The sequence below is a fragment of the Melopsittacus undulatus genome, chromosome 12 (genome assembly GCF_012275295.1).
Source record: "Melopsittacus undulatus isolate bMelUnd1 chromosome 12, bMelUnd1.mat.Z, whole genome shotgun sequence".
NCBI classification, from domain to species: Eukaryota; Metazoa; Chordata; class Aves; order Psittaciformes; family Psittaculidae; genus Melopsittacus; species Melopsittacus undulatus.
The window spans coordinates 18,916,140-18,944,022 of record NC_047538.1 but is presented as its reverse complement, the minus strand read 5'-3'; the positions used below and the strand labels follow the sequence as shown (position 1 = coordinate 18,944,022).

At 44.5% G+C, this 27,883-nt stretch overlaps 2 protein-coding genes across 6 annotated transcripts in view; one reads left to right on the top strand and one right to left on the bottom strand.

Moving 5' to 3' along the window:
- Nucleotides 1-1,401, top strand: part of TCHP (trichoplein keratin filament binding) — a 5,579-nt gene extending 4,178 nt beyond the window's left edge. Inside the window, exons 11-12 of the mRNA XM_034068143.1 lie at nucleotides 94-237; nucleotides 457-1,401. Of these exons, the coding sequence (XP_033924034.1) occupies nucleotides 94-237; nucleotides 457-489 (177 nt within the window). The 3' untranslated portion in view covers nucleotides 490-1,401. The remainder of the gene's footprint in view (nucleotides 1-93; nucleotides 238-456) is intronic.
- GIT2 (GIT ArfGAP 2) lies at nucleotides 1,278-27,883 on the bottom strand. Of its 5 annotated transcripts, none has more exons than XM_034068138.1 (20): nucleotides 27,762-27,883; nucleotides 23,488-23,621; nucleotides 22,736-22,848; nucleotides 21,912-22,017; nucleotides 21,466-21,552; nucleotides 21,230-21,360; nucleotides 20,981-21,075; nucleotides 20,156-20,201; nucleotides 18,576-18,627; nucleotides 17,676-17,748; nucleotides 17,266-17,363; nucleotides 16,852-16,963; nucleotides 16,631-16,773; nucleotides 15,798-15,947; nucleotides 12,820-13,068; nucleotides 11,333-11,422; nucleotides 8,479-8,561; nucleotides 8,193-8,375; nucleotides 4,272-4,335; nucleotides 1,278-3,778 (listed from the first exon to the last, which is right to left on the bottom strand). In XM_034068138.1, the coding sequence occupies exons 1-20, from the start codon at nucleotides 27,811-27,813 to the stop codon at nucleotides 3,566-3,568; spliced, it is 2,274 nt and encodes a 757-aa protein (XP_033924029.1). In that variant the 5' UTR covers nucleotides 27,814-27,883; the 3' UTR covers nucleotides 1,278-3,565. The 5 variants fall into 5 exon arrangements, with proteins under 5 accessions (XP_033924029.1, XP_033924030.1, XP_033924031.1 ...); XM_034068139.1 differs by having other exon boundaries at nucleotides 18,576-18,624; XM_034068140.1 differs by lacking the exon at nucleotides 11,333-11,422.

The window sequence follows — 27,883 nt, the reverse complement described above, 5'->3', positions numbered from 1 at the left end:
GTACTGTGTGCTCCCCTGAAACACTCCCAGTTGCTGAATGTGCCCAGTCTGTGTCAGGTCTCACTTTAACCACCTTGTTTTCTCTGTGCCCAGATGACAGAACAGCGCTTGCAAGAGCAGGAGGAGCAGCAGCACCAGAGAGAGGAGGAAGAGGAGGAGAGATCAGCACAGCAGCACTGCCAGGAGCTGGTGCAGCAGGAGGCTAAGGGCACAGTGGAGCAGGGCTATCGCCCCAGGGTAGGTAGCAGAGCTGTGGGGCAGCCCTGACACACAGTGATAGCCTCAGACAGACACAGTCCTCACTGCCCTTGGTTATCACATGGCACCAGGGCAGAACACTGAGCCTTTTCCTTCCCTGGTACTATTTCTAACATCAGTCTCCCTCCTTTGCACATGTACAGAATGTTAATTCTAGAGCCCATCAGGTAGTTACTGTCTTTGTTTTGACCCCATTAGCTCTACAGTTACCCCAAAACAGCGTGGACCTGAGGATTCTTGTCCTTTGCACCTGATGGAACGGGCATTAAATGTGGCTGCAAACTACAGAAAACTTGGAAGAATCAAGGAAGTTCTGAAACTGTGGTGGCTTTGGAATAGCCTGCAGTGACAGCAAGACTCAATCCTGTGGACTTCTGAAACCACTTAGCTGTGGCCTTGCTAAAGAGCCAATTTCATCTGGTTTTGAGAAGGTGAGCATCCTCAGGGGGCTGAACTGCTTCAGGAGCTGTGACCATGTATTTTAGCAGGTGTTATGCTGGGGCAACACAGCAAATAAAGAGGCCCTCTGGATCTGAGGAATGAAGGGATTCAGCCTCCCCCTAGGATGGGAACTGCCAATCACTGTGTTTGGAGTCAGCTCATAATGTGTACTGCAGATCAGCAAGATAACCAGTGCTGCAGCTGTAATCCTTACCATGTTCCTCTCCAGATGGCACCAAGGACTCCATTAAATGTTGGGTTTCACTTGTTTCACAAAGAATGAGTGACTTCAACCTGAACAAACTGCTTGTTTCTTTACAAGAGCCAACTCCTGCAACAGTAGGAGGGGGTTTAGTTGATTATTGCACCCGATTCCTTCCTTTTATCATTGGTGACTGCTTGAAATTGGTCCTTCGGCTGGTGTGGCCTGCAGGTCCTGCCCAGTGCATGAGGAGCTGTAGAAGGCCCTGCCACAGACAGGCGTCATCACAGCACTGCAGGTGTGACTCTGCTGAAGCCACCTTTTCCAAAATCTTCTCCTTACAAAGCCATCAAATAACCCCAAATAAACACTGAAAGGGTTTTAACATTTTATAGTAATACTGTAAACAAAAGATTAAGTCAAAATATTGTACAGGCAAATGACACTGATAAATACAAGTTTTGGAAAAAAGGCAAATAAATTTTTTACTTTCCTATGCAGCATTTTGTAAAGAAAGACCAGTTTGGTTAGAGGGAAGAAAGGGGAGATCTAGTCATAAACGACACAACCGCCTTTGTTATTTGAGGTGTTATAAAACCAAGGCCCAGTGCTGTGTGGCCATAACCCACCCCGAGCAAAGGTTTGTTTGGAGGCAGGGAAGTGGCCAGAAATGGTGTTTAGGTGGCAGAACAGGAAATCAGTTATGGGTTAACCATGATTTTATAGCTAAAGGTAGAGCTAAATGCTTGGGTTTAAGAAACCTGGAGCTGGCATAGCAAGAAGAAGGGCTTGCAGCTCTCAAGAGTGTCCGTTTGGTTTGGTATAGAAGCAAACAGCTGATAGATTACAACAGAACTCAGTATTTCCGTGGCCTGGAAATCAGGCAAGATATCTTAAAAGCACACAGCAGTGGCCTGAGAGGCTTCAAGAACCACCTCCTGCCTGGCAGTGGTGCCAAGTTAAGGAAAAGATCACTCTATTTAACTGCCAGTAGCATAACTGTGAAGCAGGTTTTACAAATACCTTTTGTGGTTCTAATCCCATTCCTGGAAGGTCAAAGACACTTCTGGAATTCAGAAGTGCAGAAAGTAAAAACCCCACATTGAAGGTGAATTTACTGGGTTGTCATTGACTCTCCATTCCTTCCCTCCCTCTACCTTGCACTGCTTTAAGAAGGGAGCTAGTCACAACAGGAATCCAACAGTGTTGTGGCACTGTGTTCAGATAAAATACAAACACACTCAACTTGAGAAGGAACCAACCTCTCAGCTTGTTTCCCACCAGAAGGCCTGTAGGGGTGCATGGTTTGGGTAGACCCTGTGCTGCAGCCTGGCTCTGGAACAGCGTTTCTGACCCAGAGGGGTCTGTGAAAGCTCTGAACGTTCACAGCTCCCCAACCCTGCTGACACCTCAGCTCCTTGGCAGTGGCAGCTGGGACAGTTCCAAATGGGACACAGCAGAGGGAAAAATCACTGATATCTCCCCCTGTCCATGGAATTTAGACTCCCCCAAAACCTCCTAAGTGTTGAAATGATGGACTGACAGATTTGGGAAGCTTTGTGAACTGTGATGAATGAAAAACCCAAAACACACAATGACATCTGTGACCCCACTGCCTTTCCAACACACAGCCCACCCTGGTCGCTCCATACATAGCTCCTAAAATGTTACAAGATTTGCATAAAACTCACTGGATAGAAGAGCTCTTTTCACATTTGGCTATCCTGAGGTACAGCAGTTCTGTGCTATGGCAGAGAGAGCTGCTTTGCACTGGCACTCTTCTAACTTCCTTTCCTTTTCAATGAGTACAGAGATCTTTAGTGAAAATGCATCTTGAGTCACTGAGAGATGCTGCTGCCAACCAGAGGGTGCTTGAAGCTGACAATAAAACTCTGTGGGAAACTGAAGAATCAATTATTAAATCAGAAACAAAGGATAATATTTTTAACCACTAATGCCCTAAAGTAACATCAAACATATATATTAATGGCATAGTGACAACTAAAAGAAAGAACTACTGAGTTTCAAATTCCTTCCAAAAAACAGATAAAGTGACAAAGACCTCGTATAGTTACACGTCATAAGCTTGGATGCCCACAACTACTCCTTGTTTTAGCAGACTAAGAACGTATTATTGCACAACAGTTGATACGGGAACAGATACTACTCGGCTCATACTCCTCCATTGGGACGGCAGCCAGTTACGGTCCTGGAGCCTTCAGAGCCTCTTTTGCTGCAGGGTTCTCAGTCAGCACCATCAGGACATGTGCAGCTCCAGGACGGAGAGCCCCAGGGGCAGGATGTGGCCTGCTGGTGCATGTGGTGACTCCAGTGGGAGTTTTGCAAAGTGCCATCTGAAAGCAGAACGTGGCCCCCAAGGAAACATCTAGCGAGAGCTTGAGACAACGCTGGTACGCTGTATTGGCTCGACAGCTATTTGCAACATGCTATTACCTGTAACTACACTGGCAACACAGGCACAAAATAAGGCAGTGGGTTAAATTAATCATAAAATCGTTAGAAAACATGCAAAAATAATACTGAGGGTTTCTTAAAATAAAAGTTTCCTGCCCCATTAGTTCTTCCTCATAAAAATCCGAGCAGTTCCACACCTACGTTTGCAATCCAACCTTTACAAAACAGGACTAAAAAGCCAAGTGTGACTCAGTTGTTGTTCTCTTTGGTTGTGATGGTGACCAGCTGCTTGGCTGCCTTGGCGATGTCGTAGGCGCACTGGATGACCTGCTGGGTGACCAGCTGGATGTCAGTGCCGGGGCACGTCTCCACAGGAAGCGTCTTTTTGCACTCGGATTGGAGTCTGTAGGCACTAGATGTCAGCAGGCGCAAGGAAGTCCTGACCAGCTCAGATTTGGGTTTCTGGGAAAGGAAAGTAGAAGCTGAACTCAACAGCACACCAAAATCCTCTCAGGATTGCTTTAATTAGCTGGTAGCAGCTCACAAGGGATCTGTAACGTGGGACGTGCTGCTTTCCACACAGGTTCCTCTGTGCTGCAGGAGATGCTACAAGCTGCCACTGTAGCACAGATCTGGAATAGGAGTGGATGAAACAAGCTCCTGGAATTTCTCTTGTCTCATCTCAGGGGTATTTCAAACTGCTGCCAGGCAGCACAGAGGGAATACTACTTCATGATCTCATTTAGGAAGTTACTCATTCTATTGCCTGTTTACTGCTACCCAGCCCAATTCCTGGTGGATGTTGGGGCACGGAGTGTACAGGACACCCAGCCCTGCAGTGTTAGATTTTCCCTGCAGCTTTAGGGGCAGGTAAGACTTTACAAAACTGAAACCATGGAGATTTCACTCCCTCAATTTGCTGTGAATAACAGAATCAATGCTGGATGGTACTTACTTTTGGGAACAAGGCTGCCATTTCTGTTACTGCCACATGTATCCTCTCGGAGCACGGTATATAACTGCAAAAAAGATGGATTGTGTTACTCATTATGTAAAGACTCACCTTTCCTCTTCAATCCCACTGCTCAATGGCTATTATTCCAAAAACTGAGTAACAAAACATATATATTCTAATATATACTCTACAAGTATCTCCGCAGGCTGCAGTGAGGGCGATGGAAGCAGCTAGTGCAGCACACAGCACGGTGACTCTTGGTGTGTCCTCAGCATTGCCCTGCACACTTCAGCACACACTTGTGTGGAGCACCACATCTTCAGAGAAAAGCAAGAGCTTAACCAGTGCTATGGAACTGTTTCTGAAGGTTCCATTAGTCTTTGATCAAAGTTTGTTTGAAGGAATGACTGTTCACAGCCTTTATACCAAATGTTCTCAGAAAAGGTCTGTTTGTTTGCAGCTATGGGATTGGGCCCATGAATTTTAACTGCACATTAAAGCATCAGTTTCCAAACCTCCTCCTGCCCAACCATCCACATCATCCAGAAAACTGCTCAGCTCCTTCTGCTCAGCACATGCACGAGGATGTTCTACTGGGAGGTGTGGGAGAGTGTGGCCAAGCAAACCCATCCATGCCAGCCAGGCACCAAGTGAAGTAAGATTCTGCAGGTTGAAAACATTTACACAAAATCTGGTGATACACAGGTCTGGGGGAAAAAGCAACTTGTTGTCCTCAGTGCAGATGCTCAAAAGGAGATTAAAAACCCCAAACCACTCTGTATGTGGGATCTGAGCGAGTTTAATTTGCTGCCACCTCAGGGAAATCCCTACCCTTTTGTTCTGAAAGAGCTTTTCCTCCACAGGGAAAGAGACTGCAAAACCAAAGAACTGACAGAAAAGCTTCTAAACTGCTGCAAATCCAAGAGCTGAAATTATCCAGTGATCTTGGAAGAAAAACGAAAACCCCAGAGGTGTTACAATTGATTTTAGTTTCAGAGTTGAATTTTGGCCATCCAAACTCATACACATAATTCAACAGCCAAAGGTTGGTGTATACAGAACTGTCTTGGCTACCCCTCTGAAGCAGTGGGGTTTTCCTGCTCTTCTTTTCCATCTGTAACTTAAAGCAGAAGCCTTAGAAACCCTACTTTATACTCAAAACCTATTCAAAAGCCACCAGTTCTGAGCCTCTCTGAGCCATCTCTGTTCAAACCAGATCTTACATCTTCACCACAAGCTGCTGTGAAGCGCTGTGTTAGTGTGCTCTGTCAAAAAATCTCCTTTCAGAAGACTCATTTTTATGCTTCAAATACTCAGTTGTAGCATTAAGTTCATTAACACCATTCACTCTCAAGAGCATCTCAAAAAGTCTCAAAGCAACAGCATTCAAGAATATCCAGCATCTGTAGATTATGGTATCTTATTGCCCTTTCAAGCACAGAAAACCCCAAACCCAAACCAGCACCCCCCAGGCATTATTCGTGCTTCATCCTGCAACACCAAGGATGCCAAAACAGGTTACTTGCAAATGCACTGAGAAAAAAGCAACACACTGGGGTCATTTTGGCAATGCAGGAAAACTGCTGTCAAAAGGAGTATTTCCATATGTCCCAAATCATGAGTCCTTCCAAACAGACTAAAGGCAGAGAGCAGCCTTCCAAGTTCACTGGAATTCCTGTTCTGCTCTTGGATTAACCACCAGTTTGCCCCCTGCAAGCACTAGGCAGCACCATACCACATACAAAAGCCAGTTTGGTGATTAAACCATTTGCTAACAGGGCAAAGAAGGCCCCAGTCACAACATGAAGGGAGACCAGGATTAACAACAGGCATTTCACAGCATGCTCTCCAGGCTAGCTGCAGAGCTGGTGATGTGCCTGAGGAACAGCTTTAGATAGTCTAACACTCCTTGTAAGCTCAGGAAATAAGCTGACACGTTTGTGGAGGTTACACACATTTGGAGATGTCCCTACAGGCCCTTGTCCCAAGCCCCTCTCCAGGTTTCCTGCAGCCCCTTCAGGCACTGGAGCTGCGCTCAGGTCTCCCCTTCAGGAGCCTTCTCTTGTCCAGGCTGCCCCAGCCCAGCTCTCTCAGCCTGGCTCCAGAGCAGAGCTGCTCCAGCCCTCGCAGCATCCCCATGGCCTCTTCTGGACTCATTCCAGCAGCTCCATGTCCCGCTTATGTTGGGGACCCCAGAGCTGACCATTATCATCCAAAGCACTTCATGCATGGCCTTCAATGACCCCTGTGCAGCTGGTGCGTGAGGGAAAGAGGCAGCAGAGAGCAAGAGAAAGGACACTGTGCCTGGGAGGCAGGGGCAGAGGCCGGAGCACCAGGAGGCAGGACGGGGCTGCTGGATGTTCAGGGGAGCTCTCCCAGCACAGCCAAGGCCGTGCTTGAGGCTGCGCACAGTCCATGTGCTCTTGAGTGGTCTGCTTGAGTCAGTGTAGGGAATAGAGAGGAAAACAGGGAGGAAAGGAAGGAAGTTGTTTCATTAACAGGTGGTAGTCTTGCATCCCTTTATTACTCTGATAATCTATTCGGTGTGTGATTTTTATCTAGTGTCCCCAGTACTAGCTTGGAAGATGCACTGCTGCATCCCTATGGATCTCCTCTGCAAGGAGAGGATGGCAGAACAAGCCTGCTCCATGTCCTGCATGCCCCCAGCCCTCTGAGACAAAGCCAGGGGACAGGCGCACACAGAACAGCAGCTTCACAGCTGATTTTTGCAGGATTACAGTTTGGTGCTGGCAAACAGCTCGCTCCGCAGGTGGTACAGGAGAGAAACAAAAAAGAAGGGAGCAGGTTGCTAAAAGTTTATGTAATATAACAGTAAAAGTGTTGTTTCAATGACTTTGGGAAAAAAAGAAAAAATGGAATTCCAATCCTGTAAACTGGGATATCCATGAACCCCAAACTCAATTAAAACTCCTCTCACTGTTGCTCCTCTGAGAGAAACAAGCAACAAGGGATTGCAGTGGAAAAGGTTACGGCCAAGGGCATGGAGCTCAGCACAAACATGCCAGGATTTGCCATCCAGCCTGAGGAGAGGATTCCAAAAATAGAAAAGAACAAGAAAGGAAAAACATGGAGCAGAAGTGGCCCCACTGCACCTCCCAGGCAGGCGTGAGCTACCAGCCACTTCCCATGGGCAAAGACGGGCACAGAACACCAGAGCTGCCTCTTGGTTCTCAGAGCCCAAAGCTGCTCCAGATCCAGGAAAACCTAACTCCTGTTTACAGGCTTCCAGAGGAACAGGGCAGGAGCAGCCCCTGACAATGTCAAGGGCAGCATCACTTTTACTCCCTTCCCATTATCTGGAAAATGAACTGCTCAGTTGGGCCAAAGCTTCCTGAGGGCACTGGTGCCATGTGCCACCCGACAGAGTCCTGCTGACTTAGCTCTGAGCCGAAACCCCACAGTTCAAAACACCTGCTCCTGGTGTGTTATCCATACTAATCTTTCAGTAGGAAAGCCAAATTCTCCCTGACTATATAATTTTTCCCTGACACAAGACCCAGTGCTGCTGCCACACTTCTGTGGGTGTCCTTGCCTAAGGACACCGAGGTCTGAAGCTCCAAGTTCTCTCCAACACATTTGATTTATATGTAAACCATCACTTCACAGTCAGACCTCACAAGTGCTGTGCTCACCAGCACCCACCAGCCGCAGGCAGGATGGGCAGATAGTGCTGCTGGCAGAACCCACTTGCACATAGCAGCACTGACATTTTGGATGGGATCATGTGCTCCCACTGCTGGTCACCCATCCTGGCTCACCCTGTGGCCTGCATGTGTTGCAAGGGTGAATTCAGCATCTCCAGTGTTCACCTGGGGTGTGGGGAGCATCCTTCCCAAAACACCCAATGAACTGTCCTGGTTTTCCCTCTAACTCTGGAGCTTTGTCTCCCTCACACCTTACCTGTCGTGCTTGTTCTCCTGTGCCGCCCGCAGCAGCTCCTGGATGTTCTTAGTGATCTGCTCAGTTTTCCGAATCACATCTTCCGTACTGGGCAAACTGGAGCTGGGAGCTGTGTCTGTGTCTTCAGGGATGGATCCCTCCCCCTGCCAGATGATGCTCCTCTGCCGGCCCTTCCTGCCCGACCTGCAAAGGACCATGCAGAGGTCAGCCCTGGTGTCAAGGCAGCGTGGGGCTGTGCCAACAGCAATGGATCACCACAGCATCAGCTCTGCACCGTGGCACCTACCCTGTCTCCTCCAGCTCCAGGGGGGTGGTGGGGTTGTCATAGTCACCCTCGGACACGCTGCTCTGCTTCTCCAGCTTAGAGGCCTGCAGTGAATACAGACTTGGTTTGGTGTTTGGTTAAGAAAGGTGAGCCCCATGCTGTGCCAGCTCCACGAGCCTGCTATAGCCCCTGTGCCTGGGAATGCCAAGATCCACTGCAGACTGAAGGCTGAAATGAGGGTGCAAGACCAAAACAGGGAGAGTTGAGGCCCACTGCAGATTGAAAGCAGCTTGGCACATCCCTATCGCTCAGCCAGGCCCCAGCATCAACACACATCCACCTACTCCTGTCTTAAAGACTGCAAAGCTCATCAGAAGTGTCTGCTACAGCTTGACCATTTCCAGTGCACCACATCTGCCTCACTCCACACACGAGCAGCCTCTGCATCAGCTTCTGCCTTTGTCATACACACTGCTCAGTAACAGGGTCCTCCACAATCCCCACTGAAGAACAAGCCTTGGAACTTTACAGAAACTCTGACATCAAGGTGATGGAATCTCAAGTGTTGGACAAAGAGTCATTTGCATCCCTCATCCAGACACTTAGGAAATAACACTTCTACCTCTAGGAAAGGCCAAAAATGTGACCAGGAATAGGTTTTCATTGGCTAAGGTCCAGTACCTGTGTTAAGCACTCATCCAATATTGAAACCAGTAGTTCTTAACTCTGAAGCACCTGGAGTGTGAACACTTTCCCCACTCCCCATCCATTTTAAAGCTACTCTGCACAGAAGAACAAACACTTCCTTAAATGCTCACCTCTCAGGCTAGTGGAGATCAACTGTAACGTGACATATTTTGAAGATACACAACTATTATATGTCAAATCTGACCTTTCCCTTCTCCCAGAGGAGAACAATTCGATCAGTGGCAAAGCTTTACACAGAAACACAACTGACAGCAATGAATTACAAGAATCAGAAACAGGCTATAGAATCAGAGTACAAGAGAACCAAACAAAACCTTTGCAGGTTTCTGATACTACCGAGTCCTGGTCCCAGCTGCTGCCAAACCCAGATTTGTACCTGACCAAGCAGGATATCCCTGGGAAGTTTTATCATCCAGCCCTACTCACAAATCTGATGCTTTCTCAACTGAGATGTCCAAATGCTGTGCATTCAAAACAAAATGGGACACACAAATTTAACAAGCAGGGTCTGTGTCCTGGCAGGAAGAGCCCAATCTGTTCAACACCAAAACCCACAGGCTTGATTTTTGAGAAGTTTAGGATGACATAGTAAAGTCTGATGGGAGACTGCAACACTTGCCCAAGAAACAGGAGGAGATGGTGCTGATTTCCTCATTGGAACCACACAGAAAGAGCAGAGCAAAAAGAGAGAACTTTTGTTGAAAGATCCTTTCATATTCAGGTAAGTCTCACAAAGAAATGCAAACACCTCCCTCAAGTTTACTCTTGAAAAGTCTTCATTTAATGCAGAACTAAGCAAAGCCTAAATCTTGAACACACGAGACAACAAAACAGGAATAAGCTACTTGTTATTTTCTATGAAATGAGACACAAACATCTAAACCCAGCCCAAAAGACCTTGTATTCATATTTGCTTCAAAGTCAGAGAGGTTTACCAGAGAGTCCTTGACATGTGTTCCACTCATCCTGATGGTGAAGGCACGTTTGGCAAGCAGTGCAAGCTCAGGCCAAGCAGCAGCACAAGACCATGGGCTGCTTGTCTTCAGCACTCATCAGTATGTGACACATTAAGCTGTACCTGCTCGGGGTCTGGCACTTCAGTCACAGCCCCTTCACGTGCAAAGCTGCACGTGCAAAGTGCTTTCCCTTTCTCTTGAATGTGTGACTTGCAAGGAGTTCAAGGATGTCAAATAAAACAGCCTGAAAAGAAGCTGTGATGGACGGACTAGCTTATCGAACTGCTGGCCTTGCTAAGCGTGTCCTTCTGCAAGGGGGCATTTCTAGCAGATTAATTTAAGTAAGACTAGATTTAAGTGTTCCACTACAAAAAAAGAACAGGTTAAAAGCTGGATGAGGCTTCTTCACATACCTAACAGCTCATATGAGACCTCAGCAAAGGCAATGTCTTTGGAATAACATCAGCTTACAGGATGCATTTAACGCTTCTTGGTAACACTGCAATTTTATCCTTAGAATCAGGACTGTAGCTAACAAAACCCATAAGAACAAAGTTCTGTACATCCAAAGGAACACCAATATAAGCTTCCTCTACATACTCTCAGTGTCTTTAATCTGCCGTAATGGAGTCTTGCTAAAATCAGTTCCTGTACCCACTCAGTCTTTCATCTGTGAAGGGCCGCATAAGGCTCACTGACCCCGCAGTGTCTCGGTGGGCGACAGAAATGGCTGTTTGGAGGTTTAAGGAACCCACTTCAAACAAACTAATGAACATCTGTAAGATCAACAGTCAATTGGGACCAGTCTGGATTGACACAAACTGGCAGCCCCCAGAGAAAGCAGGTTTAAAGGCAGGGCCCAGCGAGCTTCAGAGGCCGCATGCAGTGCGTTTAGTCAGGAGGAAGAGTTACACATTGGCTTATGAAACAGCAGTGAGCATCTGCCAAAGTACTTTCCAAACAGCAACCACGTTCTCTTCTGGCTGTTTTCAGTGTTATGCAGCTGAAGAAGTGATCTGGAGTGACTGTGCATGATGTTAAAGCTGCTGAAGTTAGAGAGAGGCAAGTATCCACAGCGCGTGGCAGAAGAGAGGGATGCAACACTGCTCCATGCAAGCAGTCAGCATAAAAGTGGAAAAGACAGAGGCAGAATGGCTCTGGGGAGATGGCCACCTCCTCCAGCAAAAGGACCCATTGGGAAGGTACTTAACCCTTCTTGTGCTTTCATCCCTTGACCAGGAAAGCGTGGAGGGGAAGGAAGGTAGAGATGAAGAGGAGGTCACAAACGCACTCCTCCCGATCTAAAAATGGGAAAGAGAAAATAACTCGGGAAAACCAAACCAAACCACAAATAAATTCTTAATTGAAATCAAGGAACATTCTTAAACCCATGGTGATGACAAAGCAAGAATGATTTTCAGAATTTGGCTAAGCCCAAGTGGATTTAGTTCTTTCAAAATACAATTGACTTCATGTTCATTCTAACACTGATATTCCAGAGGTGCTGAATTCTACAAAGAATAATAGACATTCACCTCAATACAGAATTAACTTCACAGAACCAAGCAATGCTTCAGAACTGCTGCTTCTACCCACACCTCAAACCAAAGGACCTCAAACAAAGGGCTGCCATGTTTGGCAAGCATCACCACATAAGAAAGTACTGTGACATTTCTTCTGCCAGAGCTGCCTGCATCTCAACAAGTCAATAGAATTGCAAATGATCCAGACTTCATAGCTTCAAGTTCTTACTAATTTAACTGAGGGTGTGGAAAACCCAGCATACAGATTGCTGCACTGATTCCCTGGTGCACCCAACTGTCTCCTTTGGAATGTGCCAGGAATATTTGCCCCCCCTTATGCCAGCAAAAACCCCACTAACTTCCAAATATGTCTTTTAAAGGGCTCAATTGTTTCACTGGAAGATGGTGCTTCCAACAGGGAAACATACTGAAACAGATCCACAAATGTTAAATATGTGCCTAAAAACCATTGTCCCACATTCCCACCCCTAGGGCGATCTAAAAAGATGCAACAAAAATTCACTTTCATAAGCACCCGTGTGTGATGTGTCACTTATCCAGAGTGCAACCAACACAACAGTGCAAACCCACAAGGGTTTGCTAATACAGTTCTAATACAGAACTCCCCCTCTGCTACTAGCACATTGTATGGGAAAACACTAAACCTGGAGAATTCAATTAATAGATTTTAACCATCTTCAGCCTCCAGTTCCAAATGCAGAAGAAGGAATTAGTGGCCTAGTGAAAATTTAGCTTAATGTTATGTTTGGAAGGTGGTTCTGCAGTTCCACAAATGGGCACATGCCTCTATATCTCAAGAAAGGAAGGCATGGACTTCACCTACCTTCCTGGAATACTATATCCCCCCCAATCCTGGTTTTCAAATAGCCACACATTGATATTTGGCATATAAATTGTGGTTAAAAGAAAGAGGCGAGCAGAAGCTCCAGTTTACATACTCCAGGATTGTTATAGCTTTTCCTTTTCAACCCTCCAGCTCCTGCAGACATGTTAATACAGCAAACATGAAATATCTGTTCAAATTCAAACACTAACAACAGCTCAAATTCACCCTGAAGCAGACAGATGAGCACCTCTGGTACACAAGCATAGCTGGAATAGACAGAAAAGCTGAACATGAAAAGAAATGCAGAAGCATCAGCAGTTTTACTTACATGTGGAGGGAAAGGCTGCAGTCGTGTTATGCTTTCTTCTGGGTATGGAACCTCTCCCATGGGGAGGTAGGGTTTCTGACCTGATCCAGTCTCATACATGGACATGGGTCTGCTACCACGTGCAGATGGTCGTCGCTTTAAAGAAGAATTGTTGGTAGGGTCTGTGTATTCAGAACCACTTTGGACCTGATATATATTGGTTGTGGCCTGTCTTCTGAGGTTGGTATTTTCACTCTGCAGCGTTTGAAGCTGAAAGAAATGTTTAGCAGTGGGACTTGGTTTTTCTAACAGCAAGTGTCAAAAGCAAACTGACCATACATACACTCTCATCAGCTTTACTAGTAAATCCCACTACTAGTAGCTGGGGGTTGATTTCTTTGTTCAAAGTCTATTTGACTTGCATAGAAACATTTATGTTCCAGATCAGGAAATATTTATATGCTGATTTCCAGCACTTTTTTGCTGGGATGCAAGCTAAATTAAATAGGAAAATCAGCTGTTGTAGTTAAATCCACAGTTTCTTCCAGCCTGGCTGTACTGACACATGGAATGTGCTAGAAGGAGGTTATGGGGGGAAGCACTGCCAACAACACAGATTTTCAAGCAAAGGGCTCCATTTCAGCAGCTGCTACAAGACCTTAGAAGAAGACTTTAACATGAGGCCCATGAAATCTGACAATGCCAGAACTACAGCACAGACACCAGAGGCAGCGCAAAGGAGATTGAAGCTTGCTCTGCAAAGCAAGAGGAGAGTTTAGCTTATGGAAATCAAGGATCAGCTACTGCTTTCTAAGAAGCCAACAGGGAATAACTTTAAAGCTTTTTATTATTGTGCATTTGATGCACAGTAAAAATGTAATAATTCTGTTTTTTTGATGGAGTTACTCCAAGTTTGCTATATTAACACATCATGAAGAAAAGAGGTAGAAAAAAAGGCAGTATCAGCAATTCTCTACCAATAACTGAGTATATTTCCAACAGCTGCTGGCCTTTCAAACAGGAAAGTGCATATTTACTACTGGCAGTTACTTTGCATCATATGAACCTTCCAGAGCATTACTCCTATCAGAAAAATCCTATTTGGCCTTGAGCACTTCCCAGAACCCTACATCAAATACACTGACTGCTGTTTAGGGCTTTTCTCCCCACTTTCTGTGGCTCTGTAGTAAGATGCACCAAGGCTTCAGATGTGAGGATCAGACAGGAGTCAAGCTACCCCTTTAAAGTTTGCCCTTAGAGGCAATTCAACAGGTCAGCCTTAAGGTCTCATTCTTCCATACATCTACATATTATAAATGTGCTTTTGGTGCAGTTTTAGCCAGCAGCTAATGTAAACTCACACCAAACTTAACCACATAGAAGCAGGCAGGAAAAAAACCCAAACCCATAGCTTTTTCCAATAGAATATCCCTTAAAGTAATTAAACTATTTTCATCTTCATTTAGGAAGAACCTGCTCTGAATGGGCATTCATCAAGAGTAGATTTGCCTCTTCTTTAACACATTTCTCTTAGTAATTTCCAAGCAAAAGAGGATCTCATTAACAAATGTGTATGTAAAGTGGACAGATCACTTCATATGATCTAAGCTCTTGCTTAGAAATCAAACAAACCAAACCCAAAGAGACTCTTGAATGGACAAATACACTGTTGTCTTGCCAGAAATAACTCAGCATAGAATACACTTGTTGTAGCAGAGCTCCAGGAGCATTGAGCCAAGCCCTTCCTTGCATTCTGCAGTGTCCCACAGCTGCATTGATGCCTCAACCTGAGCCACCAGCCACTGAGTTAAAGCCCTGTAGTTACACACACCATTAGGACACAGAACCAGTGAACTCACCTCCAAGGTGAGAACACCCTGGCTACAACATCCTTCAAAACACCTTCAGCTGTAGCACAGCCACCATCTCTTCTCTGCTACACCACATAAATACACTAAAGCCTGGTTAATTCATAGGCCCTAATACTAAATAGACTATAACTCTCTAAAGACACTCAACAGAAGTGAAAAGTTAATTCAATTGATGCAGAGAAATGCTTAACCAGTACAAGCTGTTAACAGACAAAGGAAACACCCTCACATCTCTCCAGTTCTTCTCAGTATTCACCATCCCAATAGACCTGAAAGGCTGAACATAACTGTAAGAGAAGGATGGCACTTAACAGACATGGATATTCTGATCTGTTGAACTAGTTCAACCTCAAATACCAAGAGCTCAACAGTTCCCACCACTCTCCAAAGCATCAGCCTCTTTGCCCCAAGACAATGGGGGAACATGCTCTGGGCATGGGTTCACCTGGGCAGGATCACAGCTTAAACAACTCCAAAGGGAGGTAGCTTTCTGCAGCACACACTGGAGCCTAGCATTCCTAGGCTAGCATGACAGACAGGAGAGTGAATGCAACAGACAGAAATTCTCCTTTATACCATTCTATTTATCAGAACACTGGCAAAGCATTAAACAACTTGATTTGTTTCCATAAGGATTAAAAGGTTTGGCTTCTAAACTGCCACATTTCAGATTATTTTCTATTGCACTGGGATTTTAATTTCCTTTCATTCCAACTAGGTTTTTGCATGGAAAAAAAGCCAATATATTTATCAGAAAAGCTGCAAGTACATCATATAGTTATGTATTCATGTGTGCACAGGTAAGATTATGACAGCATTGACTTCCTCATTGCTGAAAACTGCTTATCTTGAAGCAAGACAGCAAAAATATACAAGGCTTGTAACAACTGCCTTGTCACTTGGAAAACTTATGTCAAAATGAACCAACTAGGTGATCATCTCCACAATAAAACATTCAAAGCATGTACTGCCCTTACACAGTTATAGTCTCATATCTGATTCCAAAGCAGCTCCATTTAAAATGAGTTTTCTCACTATCCTAATACTGGATTACTGCCTTTTCAGTTTTATTCTTGTCAGTTTAAAACACACCGAAAGATGAAGGGGCTGCACTGTTGGGCCTGTTACCTTTTTCTGCATGATCCTCAGCTCATCACTCAGGTTGATGTTCACTTTCATTAACTGCTGAATCTTCACTTCTGAAGCCACCAGTGCATTTTTAACTTGCATGTATTCTTGGGCTGTCACTGGCCCATCTGACAAGTCCGAATCCAGGCTCTATGAGCAGGAAGAGAAAAATACACCACTGAGGAACAGATTACCCAAAGAAAACAGGACAAGAATGTAAAAAGCTCCTGAAGCCTCATTACTTTATAGGAATCACAGTTCAAATTAAGTTCAAATATACAAGATCTATTCATTAGAATAATTTTAGTCCAACATAAATGAGATTTGATCTCAATGAGCTTTTAGCTCACAAAAGCACAGATGCACATTTGTCTCTGCAGATCAGTGACACAATGCTGTTTCAGAAGGATTTAAGAATATGCAATAAATAAACTGGACAGTTCTAAGAGACAGATCCCTAAATACCACTGTGCATATCACCAGGGAAGATTACACTAGTACTGTAAGGTTTATTGCCCCTTTTCTACCATGCCACCTTAATTTCAGGGACGGTTTAAAACACTTGGTCACTATTGGTCTGCTGCAAATATTTCTCCCGTAGGAAGCAGTAAATCTTTGTGAAACATCATGGAATCACTGGTCAGGAGTGTTCTGGTGGATCCAATTATTTCATCTGTGCAACTAGGTCTGTATCTTATCTCCAGACACACACAGTGGCACACAGTACTTTTCTGGTCATTTGTGCACATTAAATCCCCTCACAAGGGGAAAGTCTGACTACAGATTACCTCTAGGAATAACATTTGGTCTATGTATAAATGTTTCAAACCTACCTTCTGCCTGTTTGATTTAGCTGCATTTGTTTCCAGATCAGTATCCTCATCTGAAGCAACGCTGTCATAATCAGGCTGGTCATTGTCCTGACTCTCACCACTATGCTGGTTGCTGATCGATTTGAGAATCAGCTCCACATTTTCTGTAGATCATTTTAAAATATACTAGTGAGTTTGGAGAATAAACTGACAGATAAACTGACAACCAAAACCATTCTCACCTTTTGAACCAGAGAGGGGATTCCCCTGTTGCCTCCGCTTGGCATCACTTAAAATATCTATAACTAATGTAGCAAATTCATGGGCATTAAATCGAGCCAGTTTCTGCCTTCCCTAAATCAAAGAATAATGGAGAAAAAAGCAGCACATCATGTGTTAGACAAAGACCAGAGCTCCCAGGTAAAACACACAACAGCACTTACAGGAGGATGAGTGTAAAATTGCATTTATTGCATAAAGTGTGATTAAAAGTATCCATCTGCACACTCCAGGGCAGAGGAAGCACAAAACTATTTTGACCTCTTCACAAGTAGATTCAACTCTTCTACAGTAATGAAATGCAGTAAAGCAATATTACATCAAACAGCTGGCTTATTGAATATAAATAGTTTTACAGTATTAAGAAGGTTGCCTACCTGATTCCTGGTTGAGGAATACTCAGGATTTACGGGAAGAAAAGGAACCACTGTAGTCTCTGTCACAAGTGTACTGTGGTTCTGAGTAGCAAGCCAAACTGCTCAAGGAAGAGAAAAGAGGGAATAACCTTCCCATACTATTTGACAGTGTTTCTTATCAAAGAATAAAAGGCCACAATCTCAAACCCAAACTCAAAGGGAAGCTTTTCGCCCCAGAAGGTTCTCTATTTGGTAAAAACCAAAAGATTTTTTCAATTACTGTCACATTCAGACAACACAAGACAAAGAAACCACCATTATGAGCAATTACTGAATAGAAGAGTGCCTTAAACAGAACATGTGCTTGCCCTAGGATCTTGTATGTGAGAATTCACATTCATTTTATACACATTCCAGAAAGCCTCATTCACCTGCATCTGTCTCCCTCCTGTCAACTTCATCATAGACATCCATAGCAAGTTCTTCAAACAAATGGTTGCTTAGCTAAAGGTAGAGGAGAATAGTTAGAGCTTGAACACAAAATACAAGACCTCTATAAACAGAAAAGTAAGGGCAGAACTCTACTCTTGCTTTTCTTTCAGCCTATATAACTGGTTCTTAGCTTGCACAGCAAAGTATCCATGACACAGACCTATATAAGCACCCAACTGCTATATACAGACAGCAGCACTGTGATATGTTTTTCCTCTACTAGTTAATGGATTTTTCCTCTACTATCTGATCACAAAAAAACCTCATGTATTCAGGATAAAGCAGACCTACTGTCAGAACCAGGTATCCAACTGACACTGCAGATGTGGGCTTGAGTGAGGACTCAACACGCCTGTGTGATTCAAGCTCTGCTTTTACAGCAGAGGGTTCAAGAGAGATAATTGTGTGACAGTGAAAACCTTTAAGTAGAGGGAAAACACATCCTCACTCTAACTTGTACAAGGATGTGGTCACCCACACTTCAGTCAAAATAGTGAGCTGGCATTGCTAGCAGCTAATTAGCAGAGACTAATGCACTAGTCTGGCTTTCCAGAAAGCTAAAGGCAAGTATCAACATTTAACATACAGATTTATATCAAACACATGACAGCAAGACAAAGTTCAAGGTTCTGAACTTTGAGATACTGCCTCAAACAAGACTATCTCTGTCATGGATTTGTCATCATCTTTGTTCCTCCAGCTCTGCCTATTTTCATGGTTTTCTCCAGACTTTTAACTTGCTGGAGTTGACATTTATTGATGCAGGAATTAACAGAAGCTGAAACCAGCCTGGAAGATGAAGAGCAGAGTTCGCTACATCTACACAAAGTTTTACTTACAGACTGAAGCTTCTTCTTGGCTGCCTTTGCGAGTTCTGATAAATCTAGACTGCTATGAAAACAAGAAGTGATCATCACATCTACAGCATCTACCAGCTTGTTAAAACACAGACTCTACTTTGTGGTAATTCAATGATGAAATGTCGCTTTTCCTTGAAACTCCTTAAATCCTGCAGTATTTTAATACAGTTTTTAGCAATACTAGTAAGATCAGTGTGTTAACATCACAATTAGCATATTCTTAAGCTTTTTCGAAACAACTTAAAATAAAAGAAGCCAAAAGATCCTTTGGAATACAAACAGCCCCATCTGTGTAGCTCGAGCCACAGTCAAGCTGTAGTGCAACAAAACGCTTTCTGTGAGGCATCTGAATAATACGATCATTCTGACCACAACTCCAGCCCACATAAAACACATGGGACTTGTTCCATTGGGCTGTGCAGGACGTGGGGGAGCATCAGACTGGCAAACGGCCACAGCAATAGGGCCACATTTAAAATGATTCTGTACTCATCAGTAAATAATCTTTTCCCACTGGTTTCCAGTCTTGAACATGAGGCACAAGATGAAAATTGTGCAGTTCAACAGAATTTATCGCCAGAGCCAGAGATCAGGAAGCTGATACCTTATGAGTCCACATTTATAGCACCCAGGAGAAGACTCCCTGGGGTGTCTACGAGGCTGCAAAGGCTCAAATAAAACCTCTGTATGATTAACTGATACTGCAGAGGGTCACCAGACAAGGGGGAAAAAAGGGGAAAGACCAGAGCAGAGGACATGAGGCAGAGGTGAGGCAGGTTGTACTGCAGGCTCTGTACTCTCAGCAGCACCTCTGAACAAGCCCTTTTCTCTACATGTCAACTTCCTCTTCCGTGCTACAATGTAAATGATATTTACTCTACTCTGCAGAACACTCTGCACTGAAAATATACAGTATTTTATCCAATAGCTAAACACAGCTTATCTAAAAGAACTACAGATGTTAACAGTAATTTACCATTACAGTTTCTATCATTTTAGAAGTTTTTCATAGCAATTTTGCAAGCAATAGATTGAACAGTAATTTACTCACAGCCGCCTTATTCCCAATTGCACAGCAATGAAAGAAAAATAGGGACTTAGGATTAATACTCGATATGATTATACAAAAATTATTTCATTGATTGTAACCAAAAGTTAAAAGCACTCAAGTGATCTAAATTATAAATACTTTCAGAGAAAAATGCAGTTTTCTTGCAAGTATTTGTTTCAAAATGCTGTATCAGGGACTCAACTGGTCCTAGAATTATCTACAAAACCTTTTACCCAGGAATTCCCATGTTCCCTTAATATAATTGTCCCACCTTCCCTCTGCATTTTAACAAATACATTCAACTTCTTGGGTTGCGATTTTGTTTAAATGACACTATTCTAAGGGAACAAAAATAAAAGCCTCCAAGAGTGACAGAGGCACCAAAGACACACATTAAAGAGTTAGAATAACATCAAGCTTAACAGTTGCTTTAGAAAGGAAGAGAAACTTAATTATTAGGGGGGTTTATTTTGCTGTTTTCAGCTATGCCAGGGAATCAGGGTCTTACCTGTCTGCCATCTGAGGTATCACAAAGTGCTGTCCGTTTTTATGCTCTAGAATTTAAAATGGATTGCATTTTAACAGGTTGTTACTGGACTATAGTTTCAATGCTGTCTGGATACATAGAGCTGATACTCAGTGTTACTAAGACACAGCAAAGAGAAACCCAACAATACATGGAACAGGCAAGCACCGTCATTTATCTTGCATGTAATAACTCCATTTCCAGTTATAGGAAACTAGCATGTCTTAAAAGAAGGTTCCTACCACAATTTTCCAATGTTATCAAAGATTCCAGTTAAAGTTTATCAAGTATATTAATATTCCATTAAAAAAGTTAATGTTACACCACAGGAGCCTTTATAGCACCTAATAGCTAAAAATTTGTTCGTGTGCTTGTATTCAAAAGGCACCCACTTAACGGAATGCTCCCCTAGTTTTGCATTTCAGTGAGGAGGGTCAACTTGAAAGAGTTCCTGTATCATTCCTGCAGACTATTCAACGTACACAATACCTGTCATTTCACTGCAATTCACTCCCTGAAGTTCAGCAGTACTCCACTGTTCTTACACATAGGTTTCTCCACATTACCAGGGGTATTAAATTTACAGAACACATTATTTGTGGAAAACGTGTTATGAAAATGAATTTTAAATGTTATTAATTTTACATCTTGTACTTTCTTGAGTTGTTGTATGATTTATATAAACTTAGGCTATTTGAAATGCACAGAAAAAGTGTATTAATGCTGACCCTAACACTGCATACCATAGTTTGAAGTGTCCTATGATTAACACTGATAGATCTCAGAATGTAGTTTTTACCCTCTCACCTGGTTTCCTGCCACAGAGGTAGAAAGCCAACCTGTCTGTGAGCTCGTACTGGATCTCCACCAGGCGCTCTGCCAGCTCATGGTGCCCCCCTTGTCTGGTTCACACACACACAAACAGAAGTTACATCAGTTACTCATTCTGAGACATACAACATGTTAAAAATAACCAGAGAAATAGATTTCTGTCATCATGTGATTTATGGACATAGGTGAATATAGAACAGCATCACGTATGTCAGAGCCCTCTACCTTGCATAGTCAACTGGAGTTTTTCCATTGGAATCTTGCGTGCCAGGATCAGCGCCATAAACTGCTAATAACTCTGCCTGTAGAGTCTGCCCTGCCTTGGCAGCCACGTGGAGAGGGGTGTTGCCTTTCTCCTATAGGTTAGAAAGAAAAACAGCTACTTAATCAAGAGGTCTGAATTACAACATGCATCAGCTGAAATCTATACAACTATTACAAACTGTAGGAAGTATTCATACAGGATGAAAGAAGTTAGCTTGAGCTCCCAAGGAAAGCAATCGCAGACACGTCTCCAGGTTCCCTGTCCTCACACTGGAATGGAGTTGCTGAAAGAGAAGCAGAATTGTACTTAAAGCAGCAGCAATTACTGCAATTGAGCATTTGGTATTTCAGCCACAGTCTTAGAAACAGGTATGCAAAAATTCTTGCTACAGATCTTTTGTGTAAATGTTTTTCTCCAGGTTAATCTAAGCTGGTGCCTCCCAACCACCCACATCTCCAGTATCCATACATATACCAGAACCAAAGAGGCTTCAAGCTGAAGTCAAGCTGTGTTTGTTTATATGATAGGGCTGGAGAACAGCAATAGTTAAGTCAAAAGCAACTGCTTTAATTCAGTCAGATTTCACTGCTGTTACACACAAGCTGTAGTTCCTCTGCAGCCTGCCAGAACGCACGCACTGACCTTACTGAGATCTTTGGCAGTGACACTGTCGTCCTCACGGCAAGGCAAGCGATGAACAAACGCCAACATTTGATATTTAGCTCTAATGAATTCTGCCTTATTGGGACTGTAAAGAGAAACCCAAGCAACAGAAGGGAAAGAAAGTATATATTAATGCTTTCACATTGATACAGATGGTCTGGGAAAAGGAAAATTCACAAGTGAAGACTATTAGATCTTTGCTTGCTACTAGTAGCAAATTAGACCCATTAAAAGCACAATCAGTGCAGACTGTTTAACTACACAGAATATACTTCTGTTACAAGCATTAGAACATCTGCAGGCTCTAAGACCTAGAGTATTTCTTACAAGTAAACATTGAACTTAAAATCATGCCAACTTAAGATACATAATTATTACATGCAGCCATTACATTTTCAAATGGAGCAGCATACTCAGTAACAGAAACCTTAGTTTTTGTTTAATTCATCAACTAATCTCAATCCCATCAGCAGAGCTCCATTAACTGAAGCACATGGTGTGAGAATTAGTCTTTTGATTGAAGTACAAGTACAGGTTCTCACTACCCAAAGCCAGAGGTCAGGAGTCAATAGCTCAGAGAATTCAAGCAATTTAGTTCCATTTCTGCAATAAGTTTTACAAATTATTGTAAATTAAAAGGCAAAAAAATAAGAAAATGAGTGAACAAATAACTGGTTTACTCCTGCTCCCTTTCTACAATACAATTATCACCAGGTCCCCATGGATAACTCGCTGCTTCTGTCACTGCTGAATATAGCAGTCACACTTGTACAGGAATAAAACCTTTGTCATTTTGCACTTACTGCACTTTATCCTGTGGGCTTGCTTTGCGCCTCCCGCTCATAACAGAGGCGGGGTCCAGCAAGGAATGTTCCCATATGGAGTTTGCACCGTTATTATACAGTGTTTCCACCATCTGAAATCCAAAGTGAACACAAACAGGCAGTAAAGGCATTCTGCTGCTAACTGCACAGACTGACTGCTCAAATGTCTGTAATTACATTCACACAGACAGCAAGCCAAGAGATGCACATTCCGTGTGCCAGCATCCATAACTGACTGGGGTATCAGAACCAGACACAGGCTTAGGAGCTTGTTACATGGAATGTAAAAAGAGCCCCCTTAAAACTCTCTACTCTTCCCAACAGCAGCTCTACCAAAGAGAGGTTGAACCAGATGCATTGTAAAAGTCTGGAAGAAAAGTTGAAGGTTTAAATCTATAGAATCCCAGCCTGGTTTAGGTTGAAGGAACCTTAAAGCTCATCCAGCTCCAACCCCTGCCATGGGCAGGGACCCCTTCCACTGGAGCAGCTGCTCCAAGCCCGTGTATCCAACCTGGCCTTGAGCACTGCCAGGGATGGGGCAGCCACAGCTTCTCTGGGCACCCTGTGCCAGTGCCTCAGCACCCTCACAGGGAAGAGCTGCCTGAGAGCTCATCTCAGTAAAGTCATTCCCCTTAGCCTGTCCCTACAGGCCCATGTTATAAGCCCAATAAATTCCATACAATATTCACATATGCAGTTTTACTGAAGGAAGACACAGTTTTACATTTCACCTGCAGCAGTGTTGGAGGCCATGGGGTGTGCTTGAGATGCCTCACTTGAGAGATGTGACGCCCCAGACTTCGATGAACACTACAGCACTCGTCACAGATGAGAATCCCCCTGTTTATCGATGCCCAGCAGGGATCTGAAAAAAGAACACATGAATTACAACACAGAAGGCAACATGTATGTCAAACCCAGAGTCTAAAATCAGGAGCCCTGCCTTCTAACCTCAGCTTTACTGCTTAGCAGCAGTGCACATGGGCTGTGTGTGCTGGGGAAACACCAGTCCTTGTGCTTAGTGGGGATGTGGGACTCTGACAACAGCCCCACTGTTTGCAGCTCTTCCTCTGGCAATACTTTGTAAGAGTAATAGGATGCTCAACTTACTACCTCCTTAAAGTGCTTACTTGTAAGTTCATGAAGTCCTACAAAAGTATAGTCTAACAACAGCATCCACCTACTCTTTGGAAAACCTCATAAGTCTAAAAGTAAGAAGTGGTAAAGTAGTTATGCTTCTTCTTGTGCTACTCAGGCTTCAGTTCTATATTACTACAACGATTTTTAATTTCCACATTCAATAATAAAAATGCTCAAGAGTATCACATTAAAAAGAACAGCAGGATGCACGTGCCAAGTAAAGGGTCAGTAAAATCAAAACTTGCCAAGCTAATTCACTTCAACTCTGGATAGATTCAAACTGAAGCCATCTTACAAGCAAACCAGAAAGAAAACTGATGACAGATGAAGTAATAAATAATAATACTAGCTATTATGTAGCTTCAGACATCACAAAGCGTGAAACAAAGTAGGGATGTTACATCAGATTGAAACTGAGGACACTAAAGTGAGTCCTTCCACTGCTCTCAGCTCCATCTCCAGAAGAAACTCCAGTTTTCTCTCAGTGACTCATGAAACTGGACATGCCAAGAACCCTGCAGGAACAGGCAGTGGAGCAGTGAGACAGACCTTCAGATCCGGCTCATCCCAGGAGAAAGCCAAAGGAATTCAACATCTTCTCTATTTTGGAAAATTATTCTTGATTTCAAACGCAGAGATGAGTTTGAGGCTAAATAAGTGAGTCCAACCCAAGGGTAGTATGTGATGAGAGAACTCCTGCATCCTGTCAGAATACATCTGAGCAACTGTGCATCACAAAGTCTTCTCTGACCCATGCAGTGCATGTACTGACTCCCTGAACAGGAGATCCCATCACTGCTGGGGTTTTTAAGCAGAGTTGATGTTGTGTGCGTGCTGAAGGCAATGTGGGCAAACCTGTTCAAAGCATGAGGGATGAGAGCATCCACTCGGAGCTGATAACCATCACAGCCCAGAGCCAAACTAAAGCACAGCTTTGAGGGGGAAAAAATAACCTCATTTAAAAACCAAATTAATAACAAGCACAAACCTCCTCATAAATCATTACATTATTTTAACTTTCCATTCTAAGGAAAAAAATAGCACTGAAATGAGATGCATTAGTTCTAACCTGACCCACGGAGGCTGGAGGCAGCCTTCCAGACTAATGAGCCTCGTCCCTTTTCATTACACACAACCTTATCACACGCTCATTCATAAACTAATGGGACTCCTCTGGAAGCCAGTACTCACTCTGCCTTAACTAACAATCACCATCAGGTTTATTTCTTTACATCCACCTCGGTACCTCACTGCTTGTCACTTCAGCTTGTGCATTCTGCCTAAAAGAAATCACACCGATAGTCCATGTTTATGTGGAATCTGGCCAGTCTATGTCAAAACCTGGCACCACTGCAACAGGGGATGGCGTGATGCAAAAAAAGATTACAATAACAGAAAAGCAAAAGGAAAGGCAATAGAGGAGCCAACAAGAAACCTGGAGAGGGGCTTGGGACAAGGGCCTGTAGGGACAGGCCAAGGGGAATGGCTTTAACCTGCCCAAGAGAGGGGAGACTGAGCTGAGCTCTTAGGCAGAAGCTCTTCCCTGGGAGGGTGCTGAGGCACTGGCACAGGGTGCCCAGAGAAGCTGTGGCTGCCCCATCCCTGGCAGTGTTCAAGGCCAGGTTGGACACAGGGGCTTGGAGCAGCTGCTCCAGTGGAAGGGGTCCCTGCCCGTGGCAGGGGTTGGGGCTGGAGGAGCTTTAAGGTCCCTTCAACATAAACCAGGCTGGGATTTGACAAGGCAACTGAGAACTTCACCACACTGAGCTGAGAGAACACTCCTTGCTCCTGCTAAGCACTGGGGAAGCTGAAGAAAGATGAAGAGCAGTTCAGGGCCCAGTTTAGGTGCCTAAATGATACACAGCAGAGCAGACCTGACAGCAGGCATGATGGAACTGGGAAGCTCAGCACTGCAACCTGTTTTGAGTCACACTAGTTTAACTGAAAGAGGGTTTTGTCAGTGAAACTGCACAATGATTGTAGCTCCTCACTTCAATCCATTCCTGGCTTAGAACCAATCACTTGTTCCCTATTTACAGACAGGGATGGGAAGGGAGAATGAACACAGTGTTAGTCTGAAGAAACAGAGAGCAAGCGGTCAGGCTGTGGGAAAGTCTGTATTTCAGGTTTAAATTTAATTCACTGAAGTGTCTGTGCAGGTATCTATCTGAATCATTTTAAAGTGATACAGTGGTGGACACCATCAAAATCCGCTCAAGCTGACAGTAGAGCTCAAGAGGGGAGAAGGCAGAGGACGGGTGAGCTCTGCTTTCAGGAACACGCAGGGTGATTCAAAACAGGAAGCGTGTGATGAAGGCAAGGCCAAGCCATGAGCGTGAACACTGAACTCCTGCCTCAGAATAGGAAGTACCAAAGAAGGACATGTAACATCACCTCCTGCGAGAGAAAAGCATGCACACTTCACCAGAGAGTAACTTATATATATATATGTGTATATATATATGGGTATGGCAGCAGATTTCTCCACCAAGATCAAGTAAATATCTGACAGCACTAGAATGTCACAACACAACAAAATGAAAGGCCATCTTATGAGATCACCCCAGTGATGATTCCAGCACGCTGCACTGTCCCAACGAGCACAGAAACAGCTTTATCTCAGCGTCAGAACACCAGTGATGTTTACAAGCACAGATACACTGTCCATGGGAGATACACAGCTCTGTTTATCACAAAAATAACATTCTACGAAGATAAAAGTAACTCCTTGAGAGTTAATTTGGGATTTTTATTACTTTTAAACAAAAGGCCTGTTTTACAAAAGCTGTTATCCCCTCTCTGTGTCCTATCTTATGCCCATTCACACCTTATCTAGATTACAGCCTTTTAACTCCTTTCAGTATGAACATAAGTAATTGTATTGGGAGAACCAGCACAAAACATAAACAGCTACGAATCTCTCATAAGTAAAGACAACTGATAGACATAGCAGCTAAAAAACAAAGACAGCTTTAAATGTAACAACAGCAGGGCTAGAGACGGTGAGAAGAGATGGGACTTGCTACACACTAGGTTTATTCCAATAAGCTCACAAACGGACCCCCTGTTGAGACTGCCAATGTGCACATCAACACAGAGCATGTGCTTTATAAAAAAAAGCCCATGTGTTTTACAAGCCCTTTGGACAAGGGTCTGTAGGGACAGGCCAAGGGGAATGGCTTGAACCTGCAGAGGGGAGACTGAGCTGAGCTCTTAGGCAGGAGCTCTTCCCTGTGAGGGTGCTGAGGCGCTGGCACAGGGTGCCCAGAGAAGCTGTGGCTGCCCCATCCCTGGCAGTGCTCAAGGCCAGGTTGGACACAGGGGCTTGGAGCAGCTGCTCCAGTGGAAGGGGTCCCTGCCCATGGCAGGGGTTGGGGCTGGATGAGCTTTAAGGTCCCTTCAACACAAACCTGGCTGGGATTCTGTGATTTCCAGCTACAGACACCTCCCACCTTTTACCTCCGTGACTCTAACAGCTCTTTAAACCCGACTTCCTTAAGCCAGCCCAGTCTCCACCAGCCTTCCTCCTTCCTGAGCGCAGGAGCTCCAGGTTAGCTCCTAACCGGCCGCCCCCCGCAGGGCCCCTCCGAGGGCCCGTGGCACCCACCGGCAGCAGGACCGTGCGCTCCGGCCCCAGAGCCGGGGGCAGCCGGACCTCCCCCGGGAAGAGGGCCGCTGAAAGCACGTCCAGCCCCGGCTCCCCACCGCCGAGAGGGCATCAACCGCTACAAACCCACAACACCCCCACAGCCCCCGGCTGACAGGGGCCCCGCCGCGCCCCGGTACCTCCCGGCCGCCACCTGCCCGCATCCCTGAGCTCCGGCACCGGGTGGGAGGGGGTCCGGGCTGCCCCGGCGCTGCCTACCCGGGGCGCTGCAGTCGGCGCACACCTCGCTGCTCCTCAGCCGCTTCGCCATAGTGCGCACGGAGCCCCCCGCGTCCCGCCGCCTTAACGGGCCCCTCAGCGGCCCCGCCAGGCGGCAGCGC

Excerpts from the sequence above, each read along its gene's own strand:
- GIT2 (XM_034068138.1), bottom strand. The coding sequence starts at position 27,813 with ATGGCGAAGCGGCTGAGGAGCAGCGAGGTGTGCGCCGACTGCAGCGCC. Across the intron at positions 23,622-27,761 it reads CGCCGACTGCAGCGCCCCGG|ATCCCTGCTGGGCATCGATA; the intron begins GTAGGCAGCGCC and ends TTCTTTTTTCAG. Across the intron at positions 8,376-8,478 it reads CTGGAGCTGGAGGAGACAGG|GTCGGGCAGGAAGGGCCGGC; the intron begins GTAGGTGCCACG and ends GGTCCTTTGCAG.